This window comes from Colossoma macropomum, unplaced genomic scaffold (assembly GCF_904425465.1).
Source record: "Colossoma macropomum unplaced genomic scaffold, Colossoma_macropomum, whole genome shotgun sequence".
NCBI lineage: Eukaryota > Metazoa > Chordata > Actinopteri > Characiformes > Serrasalmidae > Colossoma > Colossoma macropomum.
Window position 1 is genome coordinate 33,438,246 of NW_023494810.1, and position 13,928 is coordinate 33,452,173.

At 38.9% G+C, this 13,928-nt stretch overlaps 1 protein-coding gene across 1 annotated transcript; it reads right to left on the reverse strand.

Moving 5' to 3' along the window:
• Nucleotides 1-473: 473 nt before the first annotated feature.
• LOC118799798 (myosin heavy chain, fast skeletal muscle-like) lies at nucleotides 474-11,894 on the reverse strand. The gene is made up of 41 exons (XM_036559845.1): nucleotides 11,828-11,894; nucleotides 11,644-11,692; nucleotides 11,245-11,457; nucleotides 10,553-10,696; nucleotides 10,304-10,460; nucleotides 10,140-10,167; nucleotides 9,705-9,816; nucleotides 9,539-9,631; nucleotides 9,384-9,447; nucleotides 8,971-9,069; nucleotides 8,774-8,877; nucleotides 8,546-8,684; nucleotides 8,339-8,457; nucleotides 8,109-8,258; nucleotides 7,832-8,002; nucleotides 7,437-7,743; nucleotides 7,185-7,255; nucleotides 6,988-7,075; nucleotides 6,772-6,889; nucleotides 6,548-6,671; nucleotides 5,976-6,112; nucleotides 5,594-5,849; nucleotides 5,269-5,511; nucleotides 4,943-5,119; nucleotides 4,709-4,854; nucleotides 4,516-4,606; nucleotides 4,045-4,434; nucleotides 3,822-3,948; nucleotides 3,619-3,737; nucleotides 3,302-3,498; nucleotides 3,012-3,195; nucleotides 2,753-2,918; nucleotides 2,519-2,643; nucleotides 2,128-2,436; nucleotides 1,842-2,045; nucleotides 1,628-1,753; nucleotides 1,377-1,547; nucleotides 1,168-1,272; nucleotides 986-1,081; nucleotides 734-865; nucleotides 474-594 (listed from the first exon to the last, which is right to left on the reverse strand). Exons 3-41 carry the CDS (start codon nucleotides 11,443-11,445, stop codon nucleotides 574-576), a joined length of 5,811 nt encoding a protein of 1,936 aa, XP_036415738.1. The 5' UTR covers nucleotides 11,446-11,457; nucleotides 11,644-11,692; nucleotides 11,828-11,894; the 3' UTR covers nucleotides 474-573.
• Nucleotides 11,895-13,928: the final 2,034 nt, after the last annotated feature.

Sequence of the window (13,928 nt, forward strand, 5' to 3'; positions counted from 1 at the left end):
GATTTATTTTATTGTTTTAGAATAGTATTTTTGTATGTAGATAATAAAAGTTAATTATTACTTGTTATTAATGAAGTAAAGTTTAGTATTTTTACACAGTAACTCCACAGTCTGCATTTCTCTGATGTCATCTTTCCACAAATTTCAGAGGTTGGTTCAGTTGTGGTATGTTTTGCAGATAACAATACATGCATTGAAGCCATTGGTTGGTTTCAATACTTTTTAATGCTTCATTGCAACAGTGTTCCAGCTGTTTAAGAAATGTGAAATAACACTATACTGACTTTACTTTTTACCAGCTTACAATCTGTCCTTTTTCCTTTTTGGTACTGAAGATAAGTTTACATTGTGGGTCTAATAGTTCTGTGAACAGTTAAATGATGGATGTTACTAAAACAAATGTAGCACATGAATGTTACTACAGTTTCTGTGTGAGTCCCTGTTTGACAAGGTGAAAAAATACAAACACTTGATTGTTTCCGTCAGTTTTATTGAACTAAATTTTGCATGGACATTAAACAAGAAATGCATATTTTATCATTGCTTGTTAGTGTCCCGTGCGGTCTTCGTCCTTTATTCTGCCAACTCCTTGCCCTAAAACACATACACACGTTATTAGTAAAAGAGTGTACAAACAGCATTGCTAATTATTAAAAGTTAACTGTGATTTGTGCCAAAAGCAGCTCATATGTTTCTAAGACTTTCCTTGTTTTTTTGACAGAGTAGAATTTACCTTTCCCGCATCTCGGCTCTTGGCTCTCAGCTTGTTGACCTGGGATTCAGCAATGTCAGCACGCTCCTGAGATTCCTCCAGCTCATGCTGCACCTTCCTGAACCTGGACAGGTGAGTGTTTGCCTGCTCCTCCTTTGAGAGTGAAGTGAAACCAGGTCACATGGTTTAGTGTTGTTGACACATGCTCATCTGCATGGTCTTGTCATTCATTGCACTGCATGTACAATGCAAGACACATAATGGAACACTTACAGCTTCCTCAGCCTGTCTCTTGTAGGCCTTTACTTTGAGCTGCAGCTTGTCCACCAGATCCTGCAGTCTGTTCACATTCTTCTTGTCTTCCTCAGTCTGCAAAGGTTCTCCTTGTTTTAGGGTTTGCTTGATCTAATAGATATTCTTATTATAGTCTGTGTGATACTCAGTTAATGCTTTACCTGGTAGGTGAGTTCTTTCACTCTCCTCTCATATTTACGGACTCCTTTAACAGCATCAGCGCTGCGTCTCTGCTCAGCTTCAACCTCAGCCTCCAGCTCACGGACCTAGAACACAATAATTTTTGTGTTATTTTTTTGTTGTCAATTAAAAAAGCCCTCTAACAAAATCACTGGTTCTTTGTTTCCACTGAATAAAGAGTGTAGCATACCCTAGACTCCAGTTTCTGGAGCTGTTTCTTTCCACCCTTCATGGCAAGACTCTCAGCCTCATCCAGACGATGCTGCAGATCTTTCACTGTTACCTCAAGGTTCTTCTTCATCCTCTCCAGGTGAGCACTGGTGTCCTGTTCCTTCTTCAGCTCCTCTGCCATCATGGCAGCCTATAAAATAAGCCATATAATTGGTTCCTTTTTTTCCATTATAAAAGACACATGCAAAATCTATGCAGTTAAACACTCACATCAGTGACAGCCTTCTTGGCCTTCTCTTCAGCATTTCTCGCCTCCTGAACTGTATCATCCACCTCACCTTGAATCTGCACCAGATCAGCCTCAAGCTTCTTCTTGGTGTTGATTAGACTAGTATTCTGTTAAAAGAAACAAAAGTTAAGCCCTTAAGGTGATTTGGCAAGGAATTTAAAAGGAACAGCAATTTTATGAGCTGGTAGAACATACCTGAGAGTGCAGTAGTGCCACACGCTCACTGGCATCAACCAGCTCCTGTTCAGCCACTTTGCGGCCTCTCTCTGTCTGCTCCAGTGCGGTTCTCAGCTCCTCAATCTCTGACAGCATCAGGTTATTCCTGCGCTCCACCATGGCAACCTGCTCCTTCATGTCTTCCTGTCCTCTGACAGCCTCATCAAGGTGCAGTTGGGCATCCTTATGGAAAAGGTATTGCAGTTATTCAGTGTCTTAAACTAGGAAGTTTATAAATTGAAGTGAGAAAATGTTGGAGGTTCACCTTGAGTTGTCCTTGAACATTCCTGAGCTGTTTCTGGGCCTCAGCAGCCTGACGGTTTGCATGGCTCAGCTGAATCTCCATCTCATTGAGATCTCCCTCCATTTTCTTCTTGACTCTCAGAGCATCATTTCTGCTCCTGACCTCAGAGTCCAGAGTGCTCTGCATGGACTCGATCACCCTCTGACTGTTCCTCTTGATCTGCTCCATCTCTTCATCCTTCTCAGCAAGCTTCCTGTCAATCTCACTCTTTACTTGGTTGAGCTCGAGTTGGATACGAAGAATCTTGGACTCTTCATGTTCAAGTGTGCCCTGAAAAATAATGTTAAATATTAAGCCATTTACTGCAGACCAGTTCTACCTTTACACTTACTTACGTTACGTATAGCGTTACCTCGGCTTCTTCAAGAGCCGTCTGGATTTCTGATTTCTCAGTCTCCACTGTCTTCTTTGCCTTCTCCAGCTCATGAATGGTCTTTCCAGTCTCACCAATCTGTTCAGTCAGGTCAGAGATCTCCTCTGAAACGAGAAATGAGAGTAATAATTGTTTTTTGTTTGTCTTGATTTATTTGTTTAAACATCTTTCAATTAATGTATATATGTGCATGTTAATTTCTAAGTCACGTACGCTGCAGATTCTTGTTCTCTCTCTTCAGGGTCTCCAGCTGGTCAAGAGCCTCCTCATATGAGTTCTTCATCTTAAAGAGTTCAGTGCTGAGAGAGCGAGTTTCTTTCTGAGCTCCCTCCAGCTCAGCCTGACCTTCTTCATACTTCTGCTTCCACTCTGCCAACACCTAGAAGGTAAAATTACACTTGTATTCAGACCGAACAATTTAGGTAACAATTGAGTATTTTCATTGTTTACTTTTAGCCAACGAGCCCTTTACCTTGTCAAAGTTCCTTTGCTTTTTGTCAAGATTGGCAGCCAGTGAATTGGCTCTCTCGACATCAATCATGAGGTCCTCCACTTCACCCTGAAGTCTCTGTTTGGTCTTCTCCAAAGAGGCACACTTGGAATTCACAGCTTCAATTGATTCCTCAGCATCTTGTAGACGCTGGGCAAGCTTTTTCCTGAGAAGGTCAAATTGTGTAATGTAACATCTTTATCTAGCAAGTGTGTCTTTATCTAGAAAATGAGGAAATGTTTACTTTGTGTTACTGTTCAGCATTTACTAACTTGGCCTCTTCAAGCTCCTCAGTACGCTGGATGGCATCTGTCTCATATTTGGTTCTCCACTGAGCCACCTCACTGTTGGCCTTGGACATTCCACGTTGCAGCTCCGCCTTGGCCTCCTGCTCTTCCTCAAACTGCTCTCTGAGCAGGTCACAGTCATGACGGGCTGACTGGACAGCGTGAGCCAGAGCGTTCTTTGCCTAAAATTAAACACACATTTTTTTAAACTGTGCTTGTTGTTTAACTTGATGCTGCTTTTTGACTAACACAAATGTAAAACAAATAAAACGATGATATCAAATACTACATTTTAATAGTACCTTGACTTCCTCCTCAGTTTGTCTTTTGAGTTCTTCAATCTGCTGTGTGTAAGCTTGTTTTCCTCTGGTCAGCTGAGAAACAAGTGCCTCCTTCTCCTCCAGCTGACGGCTAAATTCACCTTGGAAAAGGTTTGGACAAGTTAAGTCACAAATGCCAAGCAAACATTATTTCACCTGTGTTTTTTTTTTTTTACTCTAGTTACCATTCTCAGTCTGAAGTCGTGCTCTTTGTGCACTGATGTCATTCAGTTGACGGACATGTTCATCATTTTTAGCTTTGAGTTCGCTCAGCTGGTCCTCAAGAGTACGGCACATCTTCTCTAGGTTTGCCTGGAACATATACATAATATAAAGTAACTAAATACCTTAAATTGTTATCTAATACTTGTTATCTGTATTTCTTCTCTCAGTGTTAAATGAACACACCTTTGCTTTTGCCACAGCCTCCATGTTACTGGACAGGTCATCTATCTCCATCTTGTATTCACTCTTCTCCTTCTCCAGCTTCTGTTTGACCCTCTGAAGGTTGTCTATCTGCTCTCCAAGCTCAGCAACGCTGTCAGCTTGTTTCTTGCGGAGGGCAGCAGCTGTGGCTTCATGCTGCAGAGTGGACTCTTCCAGATCACGCCGCAGCTTCTGGAACTCAGCTTCACGTTTCTTGTTCATCTCAATCTGAGCAGCTGTGGCTCCACCAGCCTCCTCGAGCCTCTCACTGATCTCTTCAAGTTCCCTGGAGAGATCTGCTCTTTGCTTCTCAACTTTAGCACGAGCTGCACGCTCAGCCTCAATTTCCTCTTCCAGCTCCTCAATACGAGCCTGAAGAAACGTTTTCAATTATTAGTCAAAGCAATATTCAAATGTGATTAAATGTAATATTTTTCTGCAGAGATGAATTACTTGTAGCTCCTTAATCTTTTTCTGAAGCTGAGCACCCAAAGATTGTTCATCCTCAATCTTGCTTAGAAGTTGGCTGATTTCAAAGTCCTTCCTGTTGTTATGAAAATGCATCAAGAATTAAAAAATTAAGCAAATTTTTTTCAGTGTGATCTTACTAATTAATTTGGCATCTGTACTTTGTGGTGATATATACTTCTTAATTTTCTCCTCAGACTGCTGCTTTTCATTCTCCAGGTCCATTATGGACTCCTGTGCCAGTTTCAAGTCACCCTCAAGCTTCCTCTTGGCTCTTTCAAGGTCCATACGGAGTTTCTTCTCTTGTTCCAGGGAACCCTCAAGCTATAATTTGTTAAAATGAGTGCATTTGAGACATAAGGGACTCAGCTGTTCAACACTGTTTTTCAAAATGTGTTTTTAAAAATCTTACATCATCCACTTGTTGTTCAAGCTTTGTCTTGGATTTGGTCAGAGTGTTGACTTTGTCTTCCTCTGCCTGGAGATCATCAAGAGTTTGCTGGTGTGCCTCTTGGAGGGCTTTCTTCTCCTTGGTGAGCTTGGCAAGGCTCTCATCCTGAGAGGCCATCTCCTCAGTCAGGTTCTTGACCTGTATGAAACCATTTTGAAATTCTACTTTATCTATAAGTTTGCAGGAGGTCTGTCTTAGTTTTTGTAAAGCTTACACATCTACAAAAGTCCTACTCAGGTCATGTGATTCAACTGGATTACACTACATTTTTATATAATCGGTGTTACCTTATTCTCAGTGGCATGTTTCTCCTTCTCCACTTTAGCCAAGGTGAGTTCCAGATCGTCAATGTCCTTCTTTAGCTCAGAGCACTCATCCTCCAGTTTCCTCTTCTTGGCGGTCAGCTCAGCATTGATTTCCTCCTCATCCTCCAGTCTCTCGTTTGTCTCTTTGAGTTTGGCTTCAAGCTGGATCTTGCTCTTGATGAGCCCCTCACACCTTTCCTCAGCATCAGCCAGATTCTCAGTTTCCTATCAGTTATAAGGATGTTTTAAGCATTTTAACATCATCCAACATCTAGTGCAATTCATCAGCTTCATTGTAAATACTTACAGCTGTTACTGCCAGTTGCAGGTCATTCTTCTCCTGAAGAAGTGACACCATCTTCTCTTCAAGTTCTTTCTTCTTGGCCAGTGCCTTTGCCAGATCTTCCTTCATTTTCTCATAGTTCTCTTTCATGGCAGCCATTTCTTTCTCTGTTTCTGCGCTCTTCAGAAGAGGCTTGATCTTGAAGTACAGCTTCATCCATGGCCAGTGTTTCACATTCATGAATGAGCGGATGTTGTATTGAATGGAGTAGATGGACTCTCTGGAATAGAAGATGACTCAGTTAATAAAGCACCTGAATCAGCCTTAAGACCTATGTTAATTATTGTAGTGTATTTGCAACTCAGTGTGATGTAAGGCCAGTTTGTTCATCTAAACACAAATATACCTCCTCTCCATCATCTTGACAAACTCCCTTCTCATAAGGTAGCCACGACACAAAGCTTGAGTCATGGTCACCAGATTTGCTAGTTTCTCATCTCGCATCTCCTCAAGTGTACCAAGCAGACCAGCTTTGAAGAACACCTACATAAAGATGATGAAACTTTTGAAATTCTGTTTACTGATTATTGATCCCAGCTCTCTTAAAAATGTTCCTATGCATTCATGTGATTTGGCCAACATTTGACATTGTAAAGCTTTCTGTACTAACAAGGAACATTATTCATCCTAGGTTGGTTGTCTGCAAAAATATTAAAGTCTTTCGTCTTTGTATACTTTGTGGTAAATTTACGTATTTATTTATTTTTTTATGGAACATGTAGTCCAGATCAGTTTTAGAAAGCTGGACACTACAGAGTTTACCAGAGTGGACCCCCACCCCTCACCCCACCAAAAACATTGTTCTACCCTCTTTCATAGTAAGACATTAAAGTAGGCACTCAAATTTTCAAATGATAATACACACACATAAATGAAATATATATTTAAATCATAGTTTTAGCTAACAGTATCACTCACTTTGGTGTGCCCAAACTTGTACTGGGTGTGGTCCACATCAATGGAGCCCAACAGCTTCTCTGAGGCTTTTTTATTGTCAATGAATTGTCCCTCTGGGATGACACTGGCATTCAGGACTTTGTATCTGTTTTCAAAGTGATTCATTAAAAGTGGCAAATTAGTAACCGTTTGTAACTATTTTGTAACTGTGTTATATTTTTAAATGTGAAGTCTATGAAATCGACCTTTGCTTGAAGTCACCATAGAGGATTCTGCTGGGAAATCCCTTTCTGCAGATTCTGATACCCTCCAGCACACCATTACACCTCAGCTGATGGATAACCAAGAAGTTCTCCATCAGACCTAGAAGGATAAGAATTATATTACAATGTACATGTTTTGTTTACGGTTCAGTAAACCCTTCACAGTTTGCAAGGAATCAAATTATCAAGGTTGTCTACCTGGAGTCTTGGACTCATTGGGAATCAAGCAGCGGACAAAGTGTGGGTGAGTGCTCCTCAGGTTGGTCATCAGCTTGGCCAAGTTCTCCTGTGAGGTTTTATGTTATGACAATTACTGTTTAATAAAGTTTTGTATATTGGCACATGCATCCTCTTCTAGTGTGTGTGTGTCTTATTTCAGTACAAAAGTGTTTTACCCTGAACAGAGCAGAGACAGTCTGGAAGGAACCACCCTTCTTTTTCCCCTTCTTACCACCTTTTGCAGCATCTATAAATAAAAAAAAAATCATTAAATCATTAAATTTAAGCTAATTACTATTAATACATAAATGTAATATATAATTGAACGTTTATGTATGAATACATTTTTGTGCAGATTACTGTTAGTTCTCAAATATAATTTATAATTAGATTTTTTTTATGTATGTACAAGTTTTTTGTCTCCTTACCATCAGCAGATGCATGACTTGCATACAGGTGGGTCAGAAGTTTGTTTGCTGACTTCTGGTACAGCTGAACAACAGAGTCATTCAGGGGGTCTTTGTTCTTGTCCAGCCAGCCAACAATGTTGTAGTCCACAGTGCCGGCATAGTGCACCAGAGAGAAGTGGGCTTCTGCTTTGCCTTTGGCAGGCTTTGGCTTCTGGAAAGCGTTACATTTGCCAAGGTGCTGGTCATGCAGCTTGTTCTTGAAGGATGTGTCTGTTGCCTTGGGGAACATGCACTCCTCTTCAAGGATGGAGAAGATGCCCATTGGCTAATGGTGACAGATTTATTTTTATGAGTGAGAGCATCATTGCAGTTGTGAAAGTATTTTTAAACGTTGTTGACTTTATGAAGTTTACCTTCTCAATAAGCTCAATACAGGCAGCCAGATCCATACCAAAGTCAATGAACTCCCAATCAATTCCTTCTTTCTTGTACTCCTCTTGTTCCAGCACAAACATGTGGTGGTTGAAGAACTGTTGCAGTTTCTCATTTGTGAAGTTGATGCACAGCTGCTCCAAGCTGTTGAACTGTTACAGTACATTGATGTTATAGATATTTGCAAAAACTTGTGACTCTTTCATTTATCACTACTAATGGAATAGACTTTGAACATGAATATTGGCAAATATTTACATCAAAGATCTCAAATCCAGCGATGTCCAGCACACCAATGAAGAACTGCCTCTGCTGTTTTGTGTCCAACATCTCATTGATACGAACGACCATCCACAAGAACATTTTCTCATAGACGGACTTGCAAAGAGCCATTGTTGCGTTGTTGACCTGTAGAGTTCAATAGTATGCTTTGTTACTTGAAAACTTAAAACCTTCGTTCTTGTTTTGGTCAAATAATAGCACATTACCTGAGGTACAGTCTGGCCTTTGGTCACAAACTCATTTCCGACCTTCACTCTGGGGTAGCACAAAGCTTTCAGCATGTCAGCTGAGTTCAGGCCCAGAAGGTAGGCGATTTTATCAGCCACTAAATGGAAAAGTGATAATGTTGTTCATAAAAATGGCAACTTTGTGCTTCTAATGAAATTAATATTGTGATAAATTGTCGTATTTACCCTCAGTGCCGTCAGGCTCAGCCTGCTCCTCTCTCTGCTTCTGCTTGAACTTCATGTTGCCGTGATGCATCACAGCGCCAGTCAGTTTGTAGATGTTGATTTTCTCATCAGCGGTGAAGCCCAGAATGTCAATAGCAGTCTGTATTTGGTGAAACAGAGTGGATGGACCATTGAGAATGAGGCATTTTTAAAAAAATACCCACTGAAGTTCAGTGAAGTTGTACTTACATCTGTGGCAATGAATTCTTCCACATCGTTGATGCTCTTAACTGTGATTTCACCCTGGCTGATCATAGGGTAGTCATAGGGGTTGGTGGTGATGAGCAGTGCCTCTGTGTGAAAGGAAAAATAAAGTCTTTATACCAGATCAGTTCTACAGCTAAACTAAAAAGAAATGGCAGCAATAAGACTTTCAGATTCCGTACCAAGCAGCTCAGGCTTGTGTCCAGTCATGAGCTGGTAGAAAATGTGGTAGCTCCTCTCAGCAGACAGCTGGAAAGTGACTCTTGACTTTTCCAGTAGATCTGTTGATACATTTGTTCTCTTTTTTATTTACCAAAATGTATTTTTTATCCTTTTTTCAATTTGATGTTTTTTTTTTCAAGCAGAGAACATACAAAGGCTGACAGTTTTTAATTAATGCAGTATACCTTCTATGTTGTCGTAATTCTCACACTATATTTTGCATCATCAGTACATCCTATTTCCAAATTTCCACATTCCCTTTTAGATATGTAAGCATGTTGTGTTTGTCAGCATCTACATATTAAATAATTGGAAGGGGAGGCTGATTCACAAGCTTTCATAACAGAATTTAGTAATAGTGAATGAAACTTACAGGTTTCAATATCAGCTGAGGCCAGCTTGCCAGTTTGTCCAAAATGAATTCTGATGAATTTGCCCTGGAAATTTAAATAGATATTTATAGTACTCAGTCATATTCTGTGTATGTTATTGTGATATATGAAAATTTTCAACATTGTATGTACTTACAAAACGAGAGGAGTTGTCATTCCTGATTGTCTTAGCATTTCCATAAGCTTCCAGCAGGGGGTTGGCTGCAACAATTTGGTCCTCCAGTGAACCCTAGAGTGATATCAGATATTCTAATGAAGAGTTCACAGACAAATGCTCTCAGAATCCTGGAACAGTAATTTACCTGCATTTTGCCTGGAACAGGCTCTGCCTTCTTCTGTCCAGTCATTGCAACTGTTGCAAAGTACTGGATGACACGTTTGGTGTTCACAGTCTTTCCTGCACCAGATTCTCCACTGGGGATGGAATAGATTAACAATATTCCGTCTCACTGGTGATTTTTGTTTTGGAAAGTGATTTTTTTAAAAACATTGTACCTTGTGCATGTTATGTTTCTTATATATTTGAGAATTTATTTACATTTTTATATTCAGTGGATAAATCACCATTTCAGCAAGACGCATTTTGTGCTTCTTGTGGTTATCAGCTAAAACCAATATATGCACTGAATATGTACAAAGAAGGTGATGGCTATAATGTAAACCAGAAAGAATTTATAGAAGTGATAAATAAAGCATGATAATGTAAGAAGAAAACTTATATACAAGTCTGCACTTACGTAATCAGGACAGACTGGTTTTCACGATCTGAAGAGAAAAATAAGGCACGTTATTCAAGTACCCAATTCACACAGGAACAAATTTGTGCACTCTCTGTGAAACTCAGACTGGGAATCAATAAGTAAATCCTGTTTTCTAATAATGTGTCAAACCAATATCATACCAGTCAGCATGAACTGATAGGCGTTATCAGAGATGGAGAAGATGTGAGGTGGGGCTTCAATTCTCTTTTTGCCTCTGTATCCAGCGACAACGACTGGATCATATACTGGGAGCCACTTGTAGGGGTTCACAGTGACGCAGAACAACCCTGAGTAGGTCTGAAGATGTGAATAGAAATATTTTCAGAATTCACTATGATATAACTGCAATTATAAATCAATCTTAATCTGTCATTCTTTGTTAAACTTACATAGATCATCCATGCTGCGTAACGCTCTTTGAGGTTAAACAGCACACAAGGCTCGTTGAGGTGGGTCATCATGGCCATGTCCTCAATTTTGTCGAATTTGGGAGGATTCATGGGATAGACATCATCCTCCTTAACTGTGAGGGTCTGTGAAAAAAATTAGATTGATTTGATTCAGTTGATTTATATTTAATATAGACCTATACAGTTTCTGAGAGATATACAGTGCACTGTGTGACGCATATACATGTATGCCTATATACAGGTCTCTTCACCATTATGATCAGGCTGAAAACATTGTATACAATACTTCCTGAACAAATATTAATTTTACATTTACAGATGAACAATGTTATGGATACATCACTTATGAATCATATATAACATTAAATATCTCTTGTGTATGTGTTAGATATACTCAGCAGTAACATTAACAAGCAACAATACTCTGAGAAGTATGGGCTTCATTCACCAATATTTTCCTAAGCTATTCTTCAAAATTTGTTCTTGGGAAAAGTCCTAAAAAGGTTCTTAAAGGGCAGAACTCTTTGCTCCTTTGTGCTTTTGAGTGTGTGTAAATTCTTTCTTACCCAAGTACAAATCCCAAATAAGAAAATATTGGTGAATGGGTGTTAAGAATGAGCATGGTTAGTGAATGAGTGCCTTACATCCTCATCATAGGTCTTTTTACTTACTTTGTGGCACAGAGTTTCGACAGTGGCTTTGCCACCCTCTTTACTCTTTAGTGTACCCTTGAGGTACATCTCAGCGGGCTCAGCCACAAACACTGCAGTTTTAGCATCAAAGGGTCTGCTCTGGGCCTCAATCCTCTCCTTTTCTGACTTGCGGAGGTAGATGGCCGCCGGCCCAAAACACTCCATTTCTCCATCCCCCATGATGGTGTTTTACTGTGAAGACAATTCATATGTTTGTCAGTCTTCTTTAAAAGACTACTTCTGGCTAGTTAATTAAATCTTACGTAGACTAGCAATGTCATGCACAAGATGTTTGAGTAGAGTGGGGCATATCCTAACACCTAATATTTTAGTTGTTGCCTTTTTTACTTTGGATGGCTTAGTTGTCATAGACCTCACCTTTGTGTTCCCAAGTATAGAAAATGGTAAACAGGCAAGGCTGAATATTCTGAAAGAAGAAAACAATTAAGAAACAAAATCAGAATGAAATTGAATATTATTAAAATTATCCAAGAAGAGTTTTCTCAGAATTTGAGCAATTGAATAATCCTAATCAGCATGTAAGACATCAGCGTCCCCTCACCTTTGCAGGGTTCCTGGGCTAGCCTCAGTGCTTGGATGAGCCTCTTATATAGCACCATTAATGTTCACTCAGCAGAACTTTCAGGCTATGTTTGGTCATGGATTCTTGCTTGTATATTTTCTCCATAAGTGGCAATGATGATGATGTGCTCATGTATCATACTATGAAATACTGGTGTTCTATAGCAGTCACCGCAACGCTTTATTTTTATGCTTTTAGACAGAATAGTTCAGATTCAGGTATTTTACAAAAAGAGGTGAAACATGGTTTTCTTTTCTTTGTGTTTGATCAGTTCTGCTTGGAAACAATCCTTTTGATAACTATCCATTTCAGAAAAGAGGCAATACATTACAAAAATTAGTCAATATATTTATAAAACACGTTTTAAAAGATGAAAATATTTGGTAGTTTTAGTGTTAACATATATGGGTAACTGTTGTAACGGTCCATATTTTTTAGTCAGTTTTATTTTTAAGTTTGCTTTCTTGGCAGTTTAATAGGATTCTAGGATTACAAGAAGAGTCTTCTTTTTAATGGGTTTTGGCCCTGTTGAAATCTGAGATCAAATTTGGAGAAGCTGTGTGTTGCAACTGGTGTTCTATTGCAGGGTCACTGCAGTGTTTTCATGTTATAAATAAATAAATTGCTCTGCTCATTCCAACCAGGCTCTGAACTTTTATTGCCTTGTAATCTGTCATTCAGTCAAGAAACAAGCAGCTCAGAAGACATCAACTGACAATAAAAACAAGATGCCGACCAACACTGAATATAAGTAGGTTCTGAATTTTTCAATGTACATTTACTCAAATTGGTCACCCAAAAGCTAACTGAGTCAAAATACTGAGAATTCTTGCTAGGCAGAGTGCTCCCTCTTTAGAAGGCAGACTTTTATATAAGATTTATTGCTAGTACCAGGTTATAACACTTATTTCCAAATGAAAAATAATATGTCTTTGGCAAATGATTGCTATGCAGCAAAAGTTCAGAGGTCACTGCTTGTGATGAACTGTAATCTTAAATTGAAATATAATATTCTCATTAGGAATTCATTCAAACATAGAAACCATGTAAGCCATTTCTGAAGTCAGCATAAAAGAGTTTAGCCAGACCCCCTAAGAGTTCCCCAGGTCTCTGACAAGAACAGTTTCTGAAGTAAGTCTCTAATCATTTCAAACCATTTTGTGCAGATATTTCTATAATTTGTGCTTTTTTCTGTGTTGTAGATTAGATGTATTCAGAGTAAGGGCTGAGTATCAGTTGCTGTAACTTTTATATTTGATTGTGCATGCATCATACCACTTTTTTCCACATTAACTGACAATGTTGCATTATTTTGACTTTAATTAACTGTAATTTGATAACTTTGAGTAACTGGATTTCAAACATGTTTTCTGTGTGTTTATTCATTTTTGACTAAATCTAACTTAAAGTTATTCAGTTAAATTCTTGTAAAATAGTTTGCAATTTCTTTGTATTATTTGCAATAATTAAACATACTGAAGTGTCCCAGTGATGACATGAAGGGTTTCAAATGTCAGTCTTAATGCTTCACCTACACTCTGTAGTCATGATATTCTTCAGCTCTGTGCTTGAGTGCATGACTTTCGACACATCTTTACTTTTTTATTATGGTCATGTAATACACCACTGTGCCATTTAACTTATCCTGTCGGCTGTTCTTTTTGGATGCTTGTTTCTTCTATGTGGTATGATATTGAAATTAGCATTAAAATCGCTTGCTTTAGTGTATAATTCAATCATCGTAAGTGCATCATTTAACTTTGTTGTTTGTTGGTGTTTTAGCTCCAACAATTTTTCATCTTTAACCTTCAGAAGATGTAGAAGAAGGCAAAGAGGCAAAGTTTGACATTTACTTTTTCATCTTCACAGTTCTTGTCTGCCCTGCCTTTGACTTGGTGCTCAGTGATGTCAGAATGCTCACTTGAGTTGATAAAGAAAAGATCTTGCTGCACCTCGATATGTGAGCACTGCCCTATTGAAGCTGTGATTATCATACTTCAGTGATTTGTGTAATTTACCTAATTGTGCATATTTATACACACCGTCATGGGTCTTTTAGTCTGTTGTTATACTTGTTGTA

Bases quoted from the DNA above. Each gene is read 5' to 3' on its own strand.
- LOC118799798 (XM_036559845.1), bottom strand. From the start codon at position 11,445: ATGGGGGATGGAGAAATGGAGTGTTTTGGGCCGGCGGCCATCTACCTC. The intron at 9,632-9,704 runs GTAAATTACTGT...ATATCACTCTAG, and splicing joins CTGTTCCAGGCAAAATGCAG to GGTTCACTGGAGGACCAAAT. The intron at 4,607-4,708 runs GTATATATCACC...TCATAACAACAG, and splicing joins TCTGAGGAGAAAATTAAGAA to GAAGGACTTTGAAATCAGCC.